The 20,209-nt window shown below is 39.0% G+C and overlaps 1 protein-coding gene across 2 annotated transcripts in view; it reads left to right on the top strand.

Moving 5' to 3' along the window:
* Positions 1 to 7,732, top strand: part of FER (FER tyrosine kinase) — a 485,813-nt gene extending 478,081 nt beyond the window's left edge. For both annotated transcript variants that reach the window (XM_069752566.1, XM_069752558.1), the window contains exon 21: positions 4,765 to 7,732. In XM_069752566.1, the coding sequence (XP_069608667.1) occupies positions 4,765 to 4,907 (143 nt within the window). In that variant the 3' untranslated portion in view covers positions 4,908 to 7,732. The remainder of the gene's footprint in view (positions 1 to 4,764) is intronic.
* The last annotated feature ends 12,477 nt before the right edge of the window (positions 7,733 to 20,209 follow it).

A 20,209-nucleotide genomic window follows, 5' to 3' on the forward strand; every position in this document is an offset into this window, starting at 1 on the left:
AGCACTTGGTGGGTCAAAGTGCTCACCACACATCCAGATAAGTTCCTTAGGGGGTCTACTTTCCAAAATGGTGTCACTTGTGGGGGGTTTCAATGTTTAGGCACATCAGTGGCTCTCCAAACGCAACATGGCGTCCCATCTCAATTCCTGTCAAGTTTGCATTGAAAAGTCAAATAGCGCTCCTTCCCTTCCGAGCTCTCCCATGCGCCCAAACAGTGGTTTACTGCCACATATGGGGTATCAGCGTACTCAGGACAAATTGGACAACAACTTTTTGGGTCCAATTTCTCCTGTTACCCTTGGTAAAATAAAACAAATTGGAGCTGAAGTAAATTTTTTGTGTAAAAAAGTTAAATGTTCATTTTTATTTAAACATTCCAAAAATTCCTATTAAACACCTGAAGGGTTAATAAACTTCTTGAATGTGGTTTTGAGCACCTTGAGGGGTGCAGTTTTTAGAATGGTGTCACACTTGGGCATTTTCTATCATATAGACCCCTCAAAATGACTTCAAATGAGACGTGGTCCCTAAAAAAAAATGGTGTTGTAAAAATGAGAAATTGCTGGTCAACTTTTAACCCTTATAACTCCCTAACAAAAAAAAAAATTGGTTCCAAAATTATGCTGATGTAAAGGAGACATGTGGGAAATGTTACTTATTAAGTATTTTGTGTGACATATCTCTGTGATTTAATTGCATAAAAATTCAAAGTTTGAAAATTGCGAAATTTTCAAAATTTTCGCCAAATTTCCGTTTTTTTCACAAATAAACGCAGGTACTATCAAAGAAATTTTACCACTATCATGAAGTACAATATGTCACGAGAAAACAATGTCAGAATCACCAGGATCCGTTGAAGCGTTTCGGAGTTATAACCTCATAAAGGGACAGTGGTCAGAATTGTAAAAATTGGCCTGGTCATTAACGTGCAAACCACCCTTGGGGGTAAAGGGGTTAAAGAAAGATTCGTGTAAGGTCATGGAGATGTTAGACTTATATGTGTTGACTATAGCGCTGTCCCACTGTTCAGCCGAGAATTTTTTGTTGATATCAGCTTCCCATCTATTCATATATATATTTTTAGATATGGAGTCTCTGGTAAATCTTCTATACAGGCTGTTCAGACTCCACAAATTTTTGTTATTAGGGCTGCACAGTAGCGAGACGCAGACCTCCAGATCCAAATTTTTAACCAGCATAATTTTTTGGATGGCCTCTTTCAACATGAAGTAGACCAACAATTCGTTTGAGGGGAGGCTGTATTTTATTTTAATTTCACTAAAAGTGAGAAAACTGTTGCCATCAAAGATGTTTCCAATTCTTTTTAATTTTGAATCATGCCAAATTGTGGGTAGGGGAATTTTATAAATATGAGCTAGTAGATGGAGGGGAAACTTTTTAATTTGCTCTATTTTGTCTGTGGTTTTGTTTGGTTTAAGAAGGGTTTTCCATGCAGAGAATATTGCGTTAAAAATGGAATGAGAATGTTCCTTTACCGTCCTAAGAAACAGGTAGTCTAGAAGCGCCTCCTGCACCGACTCTGATGGACAAATGTCTTTTTCCAAACAAGACCATGCGGGTTGGTTTTTAGAACCACTGATCCAGTACCAGCTATGTTTTACTAGTGAGGCTTGGTAATATGCCTGTATGTTAGGCAGACCAGCTCCGCCGTTGCGCTTGCTTTTATATAGTATGTCTAAGGACATTCTTGCTGGTTTATTGTTCCAGACAAAAGAAAGCAGAACTTTTTGAATCTTGAGTATGACTTTGAGAGGAAGAGCCACAGGGAGGGTTCTAAAGACATATAAAATTTTGGGTAGTATGAAGGATTTGATAGTCATAATCCTACCAAATATGGAGAGGTCAGATTGTTTATAGTGTTTTATGTCAGTGGATACTGTCTTAAGAATATTATCAGCGTTAATTTTGGCAATCGTGTGGATAGAGTTTGTTATCATTATTCCTAAGTAGGTCACTCCTTCCTTCTCCCAAGTAAATTCAACATGCTTCCCTAATTCCTCAATTTCCCCCTCGCTCATGTTTATTGTGATGAATTTAGATTTATTGGAATTAATTTTAAAGTAAGAAGTTTTGGAAAATGAATCTAGTTCTTTTGAAAGAGCTTTTATGGAAGTAATGGGGTCCTGAAGGGTAAGAAAGATATCTGCAAACAATCCCAATTTGAAATTATGGGAGGGTGTTTCGAACCCTTTTATCTCTTTGTTTATCCTATCTGCTCAGCCAGGGGTTCTATTGCAAGGGCGAATAACAATGGGGACAAGGGGCAACCTTGCCTGGTACTGTTTGAAATATCAAATGGGTCTGACAAGAAGTTGTTCGCAGAGATCCTAGCGCTTGGGACTGAGTAGAGTGCCAATACCGAAGAGATAAACTTATCATCGAAGCCAAATTTGTTGAGCGTTGCTTTCAGAAAGGCCCAGTTCAACCTGTCGAAGGCCTTCTCTGCATCGAGTGCTAGAAAGGCCACTTTCAGGTTAGAGGATTTAGCTAAATTGATCAGGTTCAACACTCTCCTCGTCCCATCGGATGCCTGTCTTCCCTTGGTGAAGCCAATTTGGTCGTCTGACAATAAACTTGGGAGAACATTCGCCAAGCGGTCAGCTAGAATTTTTGAATACAGTTTAACATCATTGTTAATTAATGAAATGGGTCTATAATTCTGTATTTTTTCCGAAGTTCCCCCCCCCCTTTTGGAATCATGATAATTATAGCCTCAAGCATCTTTCGGGAAAAAACTTTTGGAAGATGCTAGGCTAAAGACAGAGGACAGGTGTGGTGCTAGTTGTTTTGAGAAACATTTATAGTATTCGTTGGAAAACCCATCAGATCCCGGTGCTTTTTGTCCTTTCAGCTTATTGATGGTGTCAACAATCTCCTTCTCAGAAAAGGGATCATTTAAGTACTCTAGATCTTTTTTATCGATCAATGGAAGATTAATTTTGGCCAGATATTCATTAATTGAGCCTAACTGAACGAGAGGGGTTGAGAGATCGTTTTTTAAATTGTAGAGATTACTAAAAAACTCCCTAAAGGAGTTCACAATGTCTTTTGGGTGGTATTTTACCTGTCCGGAAAGTGACAAGATTTTGTTTATTCTGTGGTTAACTCTTTCTCTTTTTAGTTTTGTCATCATGTATTTGGTTGGTTTATTGATTGATGAATATGTTTTAAACTTGGAATTGTTGATATATTTTTCATAATCTTGAGTAATCTCTAATTGCAACTCTCTTCTAAGTTTCAATATCTCTGCCTGGACTGACTGAGAAGGGGTCCCTAGATTATGTTGAATATTTTCCTGTTTGGAAATCTGATCCTGCAAGGCAACAATCTTCTCCCTGTTTTTTTTCCTGTGCCTAGATAGAATTTGGATGAGACTACCTCTAACAACCGCCTTATGTGCATTCCACACCGTAAAGGCGTCCACTTCTGTTGAAATATTTTCATTAAAATAATTGTTAATGATTTTCTCTATCTCTAGTTTATATTCTGGAATCTGATACAGAATAGTATTATTTTTCCATGGGCGAGTGTGAGCAGAGGAAGGACCAATGGCGATCTCTGCTAGTACTGGGTTGTGGTCAGAAACTGTCTTTTTTAAGAATTCAATTTTTTTATATTTGCCAATGGTAAATATATTCGTGAGGATTAGGTCTATTCTGGAGGACGATTTGTGGACATCCGAATAGTGAGAGTACTCACGTGATGAAGTGTTTAGACATCGGAAGACATCAAACATTTCATTTTGTATTAACCAGTTTTTTAGCATTGGTGCTTTGCTACGAGCAGCTGAAGAGGAATCTATTGCGCTATCCGGAACCATGTTGAAGTCACCCAACATAATTAAGTTTCCGGATATTACTTGATTAATTTTTCTTTGTAATTTATTTAGAAATGGTATATGTTTAGAATTTGGAGCGTATACGTTCACCACCGTGCAGACCGTGTTGTCGATAGAGCACACCAGGATATGGAACCTACCCATGGGGTCTGATATTTCTTTAATCAGCTGAAATGAAACAGCGCTACTCACCAGCGTTATTACTCCGGCCTTCTTTGTGGAGCATAGTGATTTGAACATATGTGGGAAGTTTTTGTGCTGGAATCTGGGCTGGTTCTCCAGTGCCAACTTTACCTCCTGTAAACAAACAATGTCAGCATGAATACGGATTATTTCTTTCCAAATAAAAAACCTTTTGTTTGGGCTATTCAAGCCTCTAACATTATATGACAAAACCTTCATAACCTAAACAGGAACTGGGAAAGAAAAACTATTAACTGACAAGTATCAAATGACAGGAGATCTCCTGGAGAACTCCAATGTATTGGAGTTTCACCTATTTGTGGGGGGTCCTATATCAGAGTTATAGTATAAGGATTTGCATACATACGGTCATGTGCCTTCTACCGTAGATGAACACAGCCTCACTTAATGCAAGTGTATTGAGCGAGGCACGGCACGTCTAGTAGGAATGTGGCCGGAAGTATGCAAATAGCTTATTTGTGGTCACATGACGGCCCGCTCCCAGTAACGGAGAATCCTTTGTGTACCGGGTGCGACCTGTGAGGATTCCCAAGTCTGCAGAGAGTAAGTGTAGACTTGTACTCCAAAGCCGGAAGACCCCTTTAAGGTGTGGACCTTTTTAGTCCCTACTTTCTAACCAGCAGGGTTATTGTTTAAAGCCATTACATTTAAACTGCAATTACATGTTCCCTCATTTTCTTGTCATTTACCATACATGCAGGTTATCGAATGTCTGCCCCACAGAAGTGCCCAGAAGAAGTATTTAAAATCATGCAGCGATGTTGGGAGTACAAGCCAGAAAATCGCCCGAAGTTCATCGAGATGCAGAAAGAGCTTTCTTCAATCAAAAAGAAAATGACATAGTACCAACCTCACTGATGGACACTTACCTTGTAGCATAATAGTCCAGTCTGGCATTTTTGTTAAGCACACTGCATTTCCCAAATGCTGCCGTCATCTTGTCTAGTGAATCTGCATGTGCCTTTTTTACTGCACAGCACCATGGTCATCACCTGAAATCTAACTAATTGGGGGAGATTTATCAAGCTCAATGTGCTACGATTCTGGTGGAATTTGTGCCAAAAAACCCCTGTCCTTCATGAGCTTCACCATATGTGTTATCTGCACCTTGTCTGACAAGGAGGAGTGGCTTAGTAAAAAGTGGAGTTGGGGGGGTAGCCTAACATGCCACATTGTGCAACAAAAACGGTGCAAAAATGTTGCTGCACAAAACAAGCCAAGTAATTTACACTAGACAATGTAAATATGTCATGACAACGTTGACACATTTTAAGTCAGCCTGGTCTAGTTTGCACTGTCTGACAGTATTGATAAATCTCCCCGTTGTCTTCTGAATGTGCCATCCATGTAATATTGTGGTGCACAGATTCTTTGCCTTCATTTTAGAAGCCTCTGTATTTCTACAGAGAGGACATCCTTAAGTCTCTTTATATCACATTATTGACACATTGTAGGAAATAATGAGTTTTCACAGCAGACTATAGCGCACTATCGACTGAACACATCCATTATTGGACATTATGAAACATTGGAGATTTATACTTTGTACTTTATTGCAGGAATTTTACTTCCTGTCCATAGATACAGTGTAGTTAGGTATCCTGGGCCAAATATAACTCTGAAAATCCTATTTATGTTGTGCACTTTTTCTTTTTGATGCAATACCCTTGGTTAACCCAAGGCCAAAGATACTATTTCATTGAGTACATTAACTGAATTTTGTCTCCACCTAGAATAAAAAAAATACATATAATATACAAACTGGTTTAGGGGTTGCCCCCAATAGTTACCACTTACATAGGATCGCTAGGTCCCTCACTGATCCGGATAATATGCGTCCTGTGTCCCGTATGCTCCTATCAGACATAGGACGCCAGTTCTGGTGATTGGTGGGACCTCATCTTCAACTGTCAGACAGTTATTCACCCAAAATAAATCTTGTTTTCTTAGATGCAGAGCACTGCTGGGGGTCTCCGAGATCTTGGGTGAATTTGCTGTCTTTAAAATGTAGACCTCAGAAACGTTTGCTGTGGGTGGGCAGGAGGGGTTCGTAAACCTTTTGGCAGAATTGTTTGAAGCCTAATGTCATAATGTTTTATTTGCACATGTTTCTTTGTGGACGTTTCTACTTAGCTGGCTAGAATGCCCAAGGGCCATGGCACGTGTATATGATACAGTATTTGTTAAAATTTGACTTTTGTACAACATTTTATAGTGAACACTTTTTTTTACAAAACAAATTTGGGTAACTTTGTACATAGTGTCCTTTACTTATTTGATATCTAAGTGGTTTACTGTCACAGTCAAAGTAAGATTACAGATCTCACTGCTTTCTTCTTGGCGTGTGAATATGGTTTACCTGCACCACTTGGATGCCTGTAATAGATTCTGGGCTGTTAAATGTCATCTGAGTTGCCAGAATGAGTTACCATAATCAGAATCTTGCAGAATTTTGCAAGATATATGGGAAATAATAGTTTGAAAAGATAATTCAACATTTTTACATACATATCAGATTGTGTTGACATTAGTATCCTGGCTTCCATTTTTAGTTGTGACTGTATTTTCAAGTGAATCCCTCTGAATCCTAATGACTTATCATGGGTCTGTCAATTTTCTTTAGGATGCAGTTTTGGTTTTTTTTTTGGACTGTAACAATGTTATTGGAAATGCTAAAAAACCAGGGCCATAATGGAATCAGAACCTAAACTTTAAGAATATGTTGTGTTAGAAATGTTGTTTTCATTCCTTTCTAATACATTTTACACACTATATCATAAGTTGTTTTCTAGCCCCTCAATTTGTCATATAAGCCTCACATTATTCCCGTGCTGAATTAAACATGGCCGATGAGCAACAAACTACATAGGAAACTATTCTCAGCCCTTATTAATTAAATAGTTGACGTTGCTAACCACTATACATTTACATAATACTAAATTGTCTGGTAACAGTGACACAATTCCAGAGCTGTTTAATTGCACATCAAAAAGAATGAGAGTAGAAGCGCTGGACAGAGGGTGACACTTTTGGATTTAATTAAACTAATTACTGCAGCAGTCCCAGCCAAAGAATCTGCTTTTTCGCATAGGCTCCATGAAGGATGATTTCTTCTGAAGGACAAATCATACATATGCACAACCTAATATTGTTACCGCCATTTGGCACGTCCATTGACTTTATTAATCATGCAGAAATCGGTATTTGAAGGTCTAAAATATCAAATGTGAAGTGTTTACTATAAATTACGTCGATATCTTTGTATGGTTAAAATTTACTAAGGTCTTATTTTTGTAAAATTTATATACCCCAAATTCTTTGGCTGGTTATTAGAATAAATTAATGGAGACTGTGGCTGTTACATGGATTATCTATTCAATACCACATGCTTCTGTATGGCTCGGAGTTAGGTATATATTTTTTCCTAAAAGCAATGTTTCAGTAGGAGAATATCACTACATTAAGGGGTTTTGCCAACTGGGAGTTATTTGCAAGAGCTGGAGAGCCACACATAGGTGAACACTGCCTTAGAGCTCATGCGGACGTACATGCAACACCGTCCAAGCACGGATGGCAATGCACAGGCAGTCCACCGGTCTCCCAACTTGAATGTCTTAGCCTCATAGAAATATACACTGGGAGAAATAAGAAATTTAATCCCTTGCTGATTTTGTAAGTTTGCCCACTGACAAAGACATGAACAGTCTATAATTTTAAGGGTAGGTTAATTTTGCTATTGAGAGATAGAATATTAAAAATAAAATCCAGAAAATCACGTTGTATAAATTATATAAATTTATTTGCATTTTGCAGTGAGAAGTAAGTATTTGATCCCCTACCAACCATTAAGAGTTCTGGCTCCTACAGACCAGTTAGATGCTCCTAATCAACTCGTTACCTGCATTAAAGACAGATGTCTTGCATAGCCCCCTTTATAAAAGACTCCTGTCCACAGATTCAGTCAGACTCTAACCTCTACAACATAGGCAAGACCAAAGTGCTTTATAAGGATGTCAGGGACTAGACCATAGACCTGCACAAAGCTGGAATGGGCTACAAAACCATACGTAAGACGCTGGGTGTGAAGGAGACAACTGTTGGTGCAATAGTAAGAAAATGAAAGAAATACACCATGCAAAATCTCACCTTGTGGGGCATCCTTGATCATGAGGGAGGTGAGAGATCAGCCTAAAGCTACACGGGGGAACTTGTTAATGATCTCAAGGCAGCTGGGATCACAGTCACCAAGAAAACTATTGCTAACACATTACGCCGTAAAGGTTTAAAATTCTGCAGTGCCAGCAAGGTCCCCCTGCTCAAGAAGGCACATGTGCAGACCCATCTAAAGTTTGCTAGTGAACACCTGCATGATTCCATGAGTGATTAGGAGAAGGCGCTGTGGTCAGATGAGACAAAAATTGAGCTCTTTGGCATTAACTCAACTCGCTGTGTTTGGAGGAAGAGAAATGCTGCCTATGACCCAATGAACACCGGTCCCACTGTCAAGCATGGAGGTGGAAACATTATGTTTTTTTAGGGTGTTTCACTGCTAAGGGCACAGGCCTACTTCACCGCATCAATGGGAGAATAGATGGAGTCATATACCATAAAATCCTGAGTGGCAACCTCCTTTCCTCCACCAGGACATTAAAAATGCGTCGTCGCTGGATCTTCCAGCAACACAATGACCCAAAACATACAGCCAAGGCAACAAAGGAGTGGCTCAAAAAGAAGCACATTAAGGTCATGGAGTGGCCTAGCCAGTCTCCAGACCTTAATCCCATAGATCCCAAACTTATGGAGGGGGGGTTGAAGCTCCAAGTTGCCAAGTGATAGCCTCAGAATCTTAATGATTTAGAGATGATCTGAAAAGAGGAGTGGACCAAAATTCCTCTTGACATGTGCGCAAACCTCATCATCAACTACAAAAAACATCTGACTGCTGTGCTTGCCAACGAGGTGTTGCCACCAAGTATTAAGTCTTGTTTGTTTCTCACTGCAAAATGCAAATAAATTTATACAATGTGATTTTCTGGATTTTATTTTTGATATTCTATCTCTCAATGTTAAAATTAACCTACCCTAAAAATTATAGACTGTTCATGTCTTTATCAGTGGGTAAGCTTACAAAATCAGCAAGGGATTAAATACTTATTTCCCCCACTGTATGAGGCTGTCGCTCACAGGCCGCGAGACCCAGTCAGTGCTTGGCCCATGTTGCACAAAGGTCTGCATGAGCCCTAATGCAGATGTGCATGATCAAGTTGATGGAGTTGATACTTGACTGTGAATTGACTTGAGGACCCTTACTTGACTTAAGGTGCCCATGGACAACAAACTGTAGTTGATGATGAAAAGTAAAGATTTCAATGAAAATGATTATTTGTCAAGGTTTCTTTCATGAGCAATCTTGTTGGAATATCTTCAGAAAGATCATTTTCTTGTTACCCAGTATAATTGAATATGTTGAAGGTCTGGAATGTCCAGTATCGACTAAATTGTGTATGGCAACATTGTGTTACAATCGTACACCAGATGATCATTTGATCAATTGTTGGTCAACCATGAAACTACTTCTGTTTAATGTGAGTGGTCACAAATTTACAAGTCTTCCTATAACACTCACGTATAATTTTGGTTTACAGTACATTGTGAAGGCGCTATAGGTTATGATTGTCAGCAATAACTTTCTAAGATCTGTGTCTCTCAATGAAGAATTAAGCAATCATTTTTGTTCTTTTTGAGAGTTGTTCTGGTTTTCATGAATTCCTTAGAGGTGGTTTATTAAATATGTTCTGAATTACACTTAATGGATAGGACTATAGAATTAGAAAGTGACAACAACACATTGTAAATATGTTTAATTACATTCAGGTTACATTAAGACATTAAATGAAAACCGCTAATTTTTAGTTTTAGCCGTTGTGCTCTTCCTTTCATTGAAAATTAAGGATTTAGTGTGGACCTAACCCACATTTCACCATTTACATAGAACTCATGGTGGTATACATGGCACCATCCACTTAACTGTGCAGGTTTTCCCCGGAATTGAGGGAGGTCTCATTTACAAATCTGCTACTGTAAAATGCAGTGGATTTTGTGCGTGCAATATGGCAGCAAAAAAATCAAAGGATACAACCTTTGTAATGAATTGCAATGAAAACGCTAATAGGAAAATCATTGAAGACTTGTATAAAGTTGATTTTGGTTTCTGATCAGGACAGAAGCGAGGCTAGCATGTGAGAAGAGGATTTACTTACATTGTGTTGTGTAGCCTGTTAGACCTGATGCTGTTGGGGCCTTTTTACCTGCCACCATTCTAATGTTATCTGTATCATTACAAATATTGCTAAAAGTAGGAATTGGAGGTTATGGATTTTTTTGTGGGTGAAAAGAATGGTGACCTCTGCATGTCTTGCCTGTAGAAAACCAATGAAGGACAGCTCACCTATGGAAAATGATGTATCTGCATCATATGCATTAGTTTCCACAATCCAAGGCCAAGACTGGTGTTAAAGGAAATGTGTTTTGTGGTTATTTTAGCAAATTGTATTAAGTAGCATAATTAGATTGCCCTCGGTAATACCGTGGAACCTTTATTAGCTCTGCTAATGACTGCAACTTGGGACATTAAGTCCTATGCTAACCTCCAGACAGCTAAAACAAGCATTTACAGTCACAACACTAATGTTTAATTGCTGCTCTGTATTGTAGTGTAACTATGTCATGGAATTAAAGTTTCATAATTAGGACATTATTTAGGAACAGTGCAGTTTTCAGTTTACTCAGTATTCTTTCTTGGACTGTTAATTACCCCCCATTAAACACACAAGTCTATAAAAGTGAAGAGAAAATTATTCTTGTTTGTAGTAAGAGCCTTGATTTATTACACCCAGCGCTTTGGGTGAAGTGATTGGCTTGTCTTCTGTTTTCTCCCTTGTATTGGCCCTGTGTTTGCTCTCTACTGGTACTTGTGTTTTTTTAATGCATATATTTTGTCAGAAAAATCATTTAGGTTTCATTAAACATTTTGCACCATTTGCCTTTTATGGCCTCTATGTTGCACTGCAGAATTGGTTAAAGAGGTTACCTACTGCTAGGACCACACCTTCTCAATCTGAATGGTGGGCACGGTACTGTATAAGGAGCGTGTTTCTGACTGCAGAGCCCTTAAGGGATAGCTAGAGGGAAAAAACTGTGCAGTGCCCAATTCCCTCCTCCCACTACTCACCCAGGTGATGTCATAATTGGGACGCCCATCGGACCAACCGAGGAAGAGAGGGGAGTCTGGCCACACCCTCAGGGGTTAAATTCTAGAGCCGGGAGCAGTGCCTCCCTGTTTCTCCCCGGCTGACCCTTGGAAGCTGTTTTAAATTATTTAAAAGAAGCAAAAAAAATTTTTTGACGTTCTTTTTTATATACTTCACAGCGATAGGTAGAGGTTCGTAACCTCTCATCGGCTTGCTGGCCCAGCGGTCGTCAGCATGGCCTTCAGCAATGAGTCCGTCGCAAAGTGTAATTGCCCTTCTCTACTTTGCAAATAATAAACTGTGACCGACCTGTTCAACCCATCCAGGCTTGTCGGTATCTTTTATTACGGAATGGTGGGACGGGGGAAGGTACTGTTTACGACACACGGGTATCTGCAGTCTGTTTGCCCACTTTAAAATAAAAAAAAACTTACAGTGTACTCCCCTCCACTGCCAGCGCCATTCCGAGAGCTCACATGAGGTTCTTATAGCACGTGAGTTTTCCGCACCGTGAGTGGGAAGTGGTTGTCTAAATATGCTCATCTCTGATCAGTTACAGTCCTGTTTAAATGCTACATAAAACTCCATTGTTATCCAGATTTCCATTTTTCCTTCACAGAGGCACCCCAATATAACACTAGTAATGTGGCTCTGGGCCTTCGGGCGCCCGTACCCGCTCATCAAATGCACAGACATATATGTAAAACACAACTCTAATTACAAAAATGGTTGCCATGTAGAAGACTGTTTGCCATATTGCTGACTGTAGCTGTGTAATAATACCTTTCAGCCTCACACATCACCCCGTCAGTAGCCTGCAAGCCTCTCACTGTAGAAGAGTGTGACCGTATCCCTTTTCCATGCACTGTACCCACTCAGAGATTTTGTAGGGGAGATTGAGGGTTGGAGAATTGAGCGTCTGGTTCTTTCTCTGACAAGTTATTGCTAGTGGGCAATCCTACAGAAATTAGTAAAAGAAGCAACAGTCTCCTAAGATGGCATAATGCCTCCTATTAGTAATTACACATCTTAATATGTGTTTATAACCGATAATATTGGACAGATTCCCTATTTTAGAGTGTATTATTACCTCTTTATCACTTTGGGTGTTAAACAACCTTCCATAAAAGCTGTCCAATCTAAAATTGGACAAAGAAAATTGCTCATTTACTTCAGTGTGTTTTCTATGAATTTGACAAGCATGGATGTGAATGAAGCTTTTCTAGAAATATACGCCTTCTTCACACGAATAATAGCTGTCATTACTTCAAGTAGAAGAGTTGTCCACTTTTCATGTTCTGAGTGTTTCTGCAATCCACCGGTGCACAGAAAACCGTGCAACTTAAAGGTAATTGCAATGCTTAATCCTTAAATGATTCCTATCTTTAGGATAGGTTATCAATGTCTGAACGGTCGGGGTCCAGTCTTCTGGGTTGCGCTACAGCGCTGTACAGTCATGTCTGTACTCTGTGTTGCTTATATTATAACACCCAATATTTCTTAAAGAGAATCTTTGAGCAGTTTTTTTTTCTATTTAATCTGAGAGTAGCATAACATAGGACATGATATACTGATTCCAGGGATGTGTCACTTACTAGGCTGTGTGTTGTAGTTTCAATGTAAACAGTGTTATATAAGCAGAGATTAACACTACACGACTACAGCTCATGCACAGCCCAGTCAGGCTACTCTGTGTTACCTCACCGCCACAGTAGCAGCTGCCCACAATGCGCAGTGTACACAGGAAGCTGCCAGTCATGGGTGTGGCTGGGGTTGTACACTGAATAGAAGGCTTAGCTTTGCTGTGTCTACGTCAGACAAAACGGGTATTTTATGAAAACTACTTCAGACATCCAGGTAAGTGATACATCCCTGTTATCAGGCTTTCTTGCTCTATGTTATGCTGCTCTCAGGTAATGTAGCAAAAACCTGCTGACAGATTCCCTTTAATTGACATGCTGCTTAATGAGTGAATGTGCTGAGTACAGTGATGACTGTTCAGAACCACTTGTCGCCCCTGAGGACTGTAAGTGTTTCGCAGCAGAGATCTAAATTTTCCTTATTTCTCAAACTTCAATCTTGCACAAGGCTAGTCATGTCTCGTCGCTGCCGTGAACTCATTATATTACTGGGTTCTGTAGGAAGTTCTAAGAAAGGAACATAGCATAGCAAGAGACAAACCAGCACGTTATAATCTAGACTATTAACTTAGGAGTGGAAGCTTCTCTCCCTTTGGAGGTGTCCTGTATTGCCAAGACCTAGGTCCAGCTTGACAACTCGTGGTGTAAGGGTATGTGTCCACTTTCAGGATGGCAGGCGGTATCGTCGGAGCGGCTTTGCCGCTCTGCGCTAAGCCCCGCCCCCTTCTGGGACGCGATGATGCCGGATGTGTTCACAGCACACATCCGGCATCATCGCACCCAACGCATAGGGCCCTGTGCTATATCTTGCGGCGACGCAGCGTCGCCGCAAGATATACGGACATGGTGCGATCTGAAAAGACGCGCAGCATGTCCGGAGTCGCAGGGCCGCCGCGTGCGTGTTACCACGCATAGTGGAGACGGGATTTCATTATATCCCCTCTACTATGCTGTAACATCTGGATGCTGCATGTCTGACGCTGCGGCTCTATGCAGCGTCAGACACGCAGTGTTTCCTGCACGTGCAAACATACCCTAATTGTTAACCAGTTCTGTTAATAAGTGTAAGATTGCCTGGATTTCTCTAGTATATCAGTCTCGTGTATGGACATCTGTCTTCTCTCACTGTTCATGTCGCAATATCCATTAAAACTGGAAGTAGCAGAATAGTTGAGGGATATTTTGTATTGTGTTGGTTTTTTTTCCCTTTAGGTGATAAAAATGTTCATACACATGTGCTTTGTTCCACAATGCCATTAGAGAATCTCTATAATTCTATAATAACCTTGAAAAGACAAAATCTGAAGATGGAACATGTCACCTTTTTTCTACTGCATTTGTACAGAATACAACAAAAAAAGGTCTACATGCTGCCATGTGAATTTGACACAGTAAGACCCAATAGAAGTTTTCAAGTGCTCTATAAAAGCTTTGTACATCTTTGAGGTTTAGAGGGCTGTATCATGGTCAAATGCAAGAAGTCTTAAATGTTATATTGTTTGTCAAGAAAACTTCATTTTCACACAAGTTAAGTTGTTGATCTGTGTTACTGGAAGCTGTTAACATTTTGCCCAGTCTGTTCAATGTAATATATTAGTGTCTAAATATAAAACTACAAATATGGTGTGTATACAACAGGTCCGGGTTGGCCTAGAGCTTTTCTCGGTTTTAGCTTGATCTATAGAGACTTCTCGTGAGCCATGCAATAGTTTTAAAATATGTTGTAGAGATCACTCAATTGTACAAGATTTTACTTACAGCCAAAACCAACCACAACCTCAAAATACCACGGACAATAAGCCTTTAAAGCAACACTTCGGCATTTTTTTTCCATTTCACCCCTGGGGTTGGTATTGATCATGTACGTTCCCTTCCCCTTAGGAATATATTTACCAGCCGCCATCTTCTGCTCCTCCCGATGCTGCTCCTGTCCGGTCCCATCTTGTGACCGCTATTTCTAAATGACTGGAAGCCAGAGGTTACGGTCACAACTCGCAAAGTAAGTCTATGAGAGCCTTGTTCTGGCCTCGTTCTTGCTCTCATAGACTTACATTGAGTTGTGGCCTACGGCTCGCGCAGCAAAGACTGAAGTGATCCAAAGATCACAACACGTAGTAGATGATCTGAGCCGTGACGATAAGATGAGGATGGTGGCTGGTAACTACATGACTAAGAGCAGGGCACATGCCTGATACTACTTCTGTGGTTAAATAAAAAAAAAAAAAACACGATGGAGTGAAGCTTTAATGGTGGGTACGTTCCTGAGGATTTATGAATGACCATGACTAAGAAGGAGCAGAAATATGGAACTGCTGATTTTACTACTTGTAAATCTATAGTTGTAGAGAACTTTTGTTCTAGTTAGGGGGGTAAATACACTATTAGACAATAAAGAGTTGCAGTCATTATGCCAGACCATCAATTTTATTAAATAGAGATATTTTTTATTACATTTGCCATGTGCCCTTGGTGTAACATATCATTCTCTCCTGGTGTATTTACAGTGGGGCAAAAAAGTATTTAGTCAGTCAGCAATAGTGCAAGTTCCACCACTTAAAAAGATGAGAGGCGTCTGTAATTTACATCATAGGTAGACCTCAACTATGGGAGACAAACTGAGAAAAAAAAATCCAGAAAATCACATTGTCTGTTTTTTTAACATTTTATTTGCATATTATGGTGGAAAATAAGTATTTGGTCAGAAACAAAATTTCATCTCAATACTTTGTAATATATCCTTTGTTGGCAATGACAGAGGTCAAACGTTTTCTGTAAGTCTTCACAAGGTTGCCACACACTGTTGTTGGTATGTTGGCCCATTCCTCCATGCAGATCTCCTCTAGAGCAGTGATGTTTTTGGCTTTTTGCTTGGCAACACGGACTTTCAACTCCCTCCAAAGGTTTTCTATAGGGTTGAGATCTGGAGACTGGCTAGGCCACTCCAGGACCTTGAAATGCTTCTTACGAAGCCACTCCTTCGTTGCCCTGGCGGTGTGCTTTGGATCATTGTCATGTTGAAAGACCCAGCCACGTTTCATCTTCAATGCACTTGCTGATGGAAGGAGGTTTGCACTCAAAATCTCACGATACATGGCCCCATTCATTCTTTCATGTACCCGGATCAGTCATCCTGGCCCCTTTGCAGAGAAACAGCCCCAAAGCATGATGTTTCCACCACCATGCTTTACAGTAGGTATGGTGTTTGATGGATGCAACTCAGTATTCTTTTTCCTCCAAACACGACAAGTTGTGTTTCTACCAAACAGTTCCAGTTTGGTTTCATCAGACCATAGGACATTCTCCCAAAACTCCTCTGGATCATCCAAATGCTCTCTAGCAAACTTCAGACGGGCCCGAACATGTACTGGCTTAAGCAGTGGGACACGTCTGGCACTGCAGGATCTGAGTCCATGGTGGCGTAGTGTGTTACTTATGGTAGGCCTTGTTACATTGGTCCCAGCTCTCTGCAGTTCATTCACTAGGTCCCCCCGCGTGGTTCTGGGATTTTTGCTCACCGTTCTTGTGATCATTCTGACCCCACGGGGTGGGATTTTGCGTGGAGCCCCAGATCGAGGGAGATTATCAGTGGTCTTGTATGTCTTCCATTTTCTAATTATTGCTCCCACTGTTGATTTCTTCACTCCAAGCTGGTTGGCTATTGCAGATTCAGTCTTCCCAGTCTGGTGCAGGGCTACAATTTTGTTTCTGGTGTCCTTTGACAGCTCTTTGGTCTTCACCATAGTGGAGTTTGGAGTCAGACTGTTTGAGGGTGTGCACAGGTGTCTTTTTATACTGATAACAAGTTTAAACAGGTGCCATTACTACAGGTAATGAGTGGAGGAAAGAGGAGAAGTTACAGGTCTGTGAGAGCCAGAAATCTTGATTGTTTGTTTCTGACCAAATACTTATTTTCCACCATAATATGCAAATAAAATGTTAAAAAAACAGACAATGTGATTTTCTGGATTTTTTTTTCTCAGTTTGTCTCCCATAGTTGAGGTCTACCTATGATGTAAATTACAGACGCCTCTCATCTTTTTAAGTGGTGGAACTTGCACTATTGCTGACTGACTAAATACTTTTTTGCCCCACTGTATATACATTTCTTTGTACAATTTTTTTTAATAAGTAACTTTAAAAAAAAAAATCTAAAACATAGATTCTTTAGTTTTTTGTTTTTTTTTAAATGGAAACCGTGACACCTTTTTATACGCCTTTTTCTATCCATTTATGTATCTGATTGAAAAAAAAAAGTATTTGAATAACATCACAAATCCATTCGATAAGCAACACTGCCTCGTGACGATAAAAAACCTTTTGCATCTTGCAGAACTATATGCTTGAAAGTTTTTGTTTTTGTAATAACCAAAAATGTCTTATTTTTAAAGACTTGAGATAAGTAGTTGCATCTTTTTAGGGAAATGATGTTTGCCGATTTAAAATTTCATTAGTTTACTATATTTTTCTGTTTTCCCCTAAAATGTTTGCCAGTATAAAAAGTGATATCGTTACACTCCTCCTCGTCATACTCCTAGTACATTTATCAATTTTAAATTAATTTTTTATCTTGGTTGGCTTGGTTTGTATTGTAAAACGTCTGCGGGATAAGTTCTCACTCATGTTTTCATTAGTTGCCTTTTATATTTTCAAAATCTGCCATATACAACAGTAAACTGACTAACACTATATCAGTTTCTTTTATTATTATTATAGGTTTGTTTTTTTTTTTTTAATTTACAATACTTCATGTGTTTTTGTTGTTTGTTTTTTGTTTGTTTGTTTTTTTTTAAATAATGAATGTGATATTTTGGTTATATTAATTTTCCTAAAAATCCAAATCGACTTAAAATCAGACACAGATGTTTACAGTCTGTCTGTAACAGTCTGGACTTATGTAGTTGGGTGTCAGACAACTCAAAAATATAAGCACACTTTTTTTTACCTGCATCACTTCTATGTAAGGGAGATTTATATTGTCAAATTGGCCATAATGACTACAATTGTTTTAACAAGAAATGCTTCATGGCTTAAGTGTTATACAAATTTTTCTTAGGCCGGGGTCACACTTGCGAGTGTGATGCGAGAAAGTTACGCATCAATACCTGGCGCTGCCGCCGGCACTCTGGACCGGAGTGTGCAGTTGCATAGACTTACATACAGCTGCACGTTCCGGTCCGAGTGCCGGTGGTAGCGCCAGGTATTGATGCGAGAGGCTCGCGCAAGTTTCTTGCATCATACTCGCAGGTGTGAGTCCGGCCTCAGACTAAAATTGGTGCTTTTGTTCCTCGTTGGCTTCTATTAACCAGTAAACCCACCATTACTCAGGTGCTATGTCAAAGATTTGTTTTTTACTCAATATATTCTGTTTAAAATACTGTTGTTTTTTTTTATAAAATAACACAATACAGACAAGAAAGGACTGCATTTCTGCCAGTTTACCACTCTTTGTATTTTTTTTAATTGAGGTGGCACATATCTCTCATGTTTCTCATGAGTAAAGATAATTTCCAAAAAGTATACAGATACTTTTTTTTTTTCATATGGTGCCAAAATAAATATTGTCTTTTATATATGTTTAAAGCACCTTTTATAACTTTTTTTGTGAAGTCTTCTAGAATTCTTTATCATTTTTAAAATGTAATATATTTGAAAGCCACGTACAAGATACTACACTGGAAATGCAGACAAATACCATGTTATATTACAGATGAAAGATTTCTTTCTGCTGCCAGGTAAACATTAGTGAGAAAAAAGTACCGTTTTTCTTTTTTGAACCTGTTTCTTAACTCTGCCTTTTTACTTCTGATTGTTCTCATTTGCATAACACTGCCTTATGTGATAATGCTTAAACTAACCAGTTATATTGTGTGCATTTCCCCTCCGGTAAATGTATTTTATTGTTACACCAGTTTTGGACCACTAATGTGTCTGCAATATGCTGTATTCAAATAAATGTTTCATATTTGTATCTTTTCAATGTTGTTTCAGAGTTCTTGTAACTTTTGTTTTATTCAATGGTTGCGTTCCCAAAGTATTCTGTTTCAAGTAAGGACACAAAACAAAATCTATGCCGTACACAAGTGACTATTGGTTAATAGCCTACAGAGAAAATCTACCTAAATTGTATATTTTGTTACACTGTAAAAGTTTTCAGACTGACACAAATTTTATTTTTTACAAAGTTTACTGCGTCGTGTTTAGATCTTATAGACAGATGTTTCTATATTTACTAAAGTACAATTATAAGTATTTCATAAGGTTTTTAAACGTTTATTCATAAATACATAAAGCTTATTGAAAGACTTAATATTTCCAGTGCTGGTTATTTTACAGGACTTCTGCAATTTGCCCTGGTTATGGATATCCATTTCTGTAACGGATCCTGACTGATGACAACCTATACCTGTTTAACCCCTTCATGACCCAGCCTATTTTGACTTTAAAGACCTTGCCGTTTTTTGCAATTCTGACCAGTGTCCCTTTATGAGGTAATAACTCAGGAACGCTTCAATGGATCCTAGCGGTTCTGAGATTGTTTTTTCGTGACATATTGGGCTTCATGTTAGTCGTAAATTTAGGTCAATAAATTCTGTGTTTATTTGTGATAAAAACGGAAATTTGGCGAAAATTTTGAAAATTTCGCAATTTTCACATTTTGAATTTTTATTCTGTTAAACCAGAGAGGTATGTGACACAAAATAGTTAATAAATAACATTTCCCACACGTCTACTTTACATCAGCACAATTTTGGAAACAAAATTTTTTTTTGCTAGGAAGTTATAAGGGTTAAAATTTGACCAGTGATTTCTCATTTTTACAACGAAATTTACAAAACCATTTTTTTTAGGGACCACCTCACATTTGAAGTCAGTTTGAGGGGTCTATATGGCTGAAAATACCCAAAAGTGACACCATTCTAAAAACTGCACTCCTCAAGGTGCACAAAACCACATTCCAGAAGTTTATTAACCCTTCAGGTGCTTCACAGCAGCAGAAGCAACATGGAAGGAAAAAATGAACATTTAACTTTTTAGTCACAAAAATGATTTTTCAGCAACAATTTTTGTATTTTCCCAATGGTAAAAGGAGAAACTGAACCACGAAAGTTGTTGTCCAATTTGTCCTGAGTACGCTGATACCTCATATGTGGGGGTAAACCACTGTTTGGGCGCACGGCAGGGCTTGGAAGGGAAGGAGCGCCATTTGACTTTTTGAATGAAAAATTGGCTGCACTCTTTAGCGGACGCCATGTTA

This window comes from Ranitomeya imitator, chromosome 1, assembly GCF_032444005.1.
Source record: "Ranitomeya imitator isolate aRanImi1 chromosome 1, aRanImi1.pri, whole genome shotgun sequence".
Classification (NCBI taxonomy): Eukaryota; Metazoa; Chordata; class Amphibia; order Anura; family Dendrobatidae; genus Ranitomeya; species Ranitomeya imitator.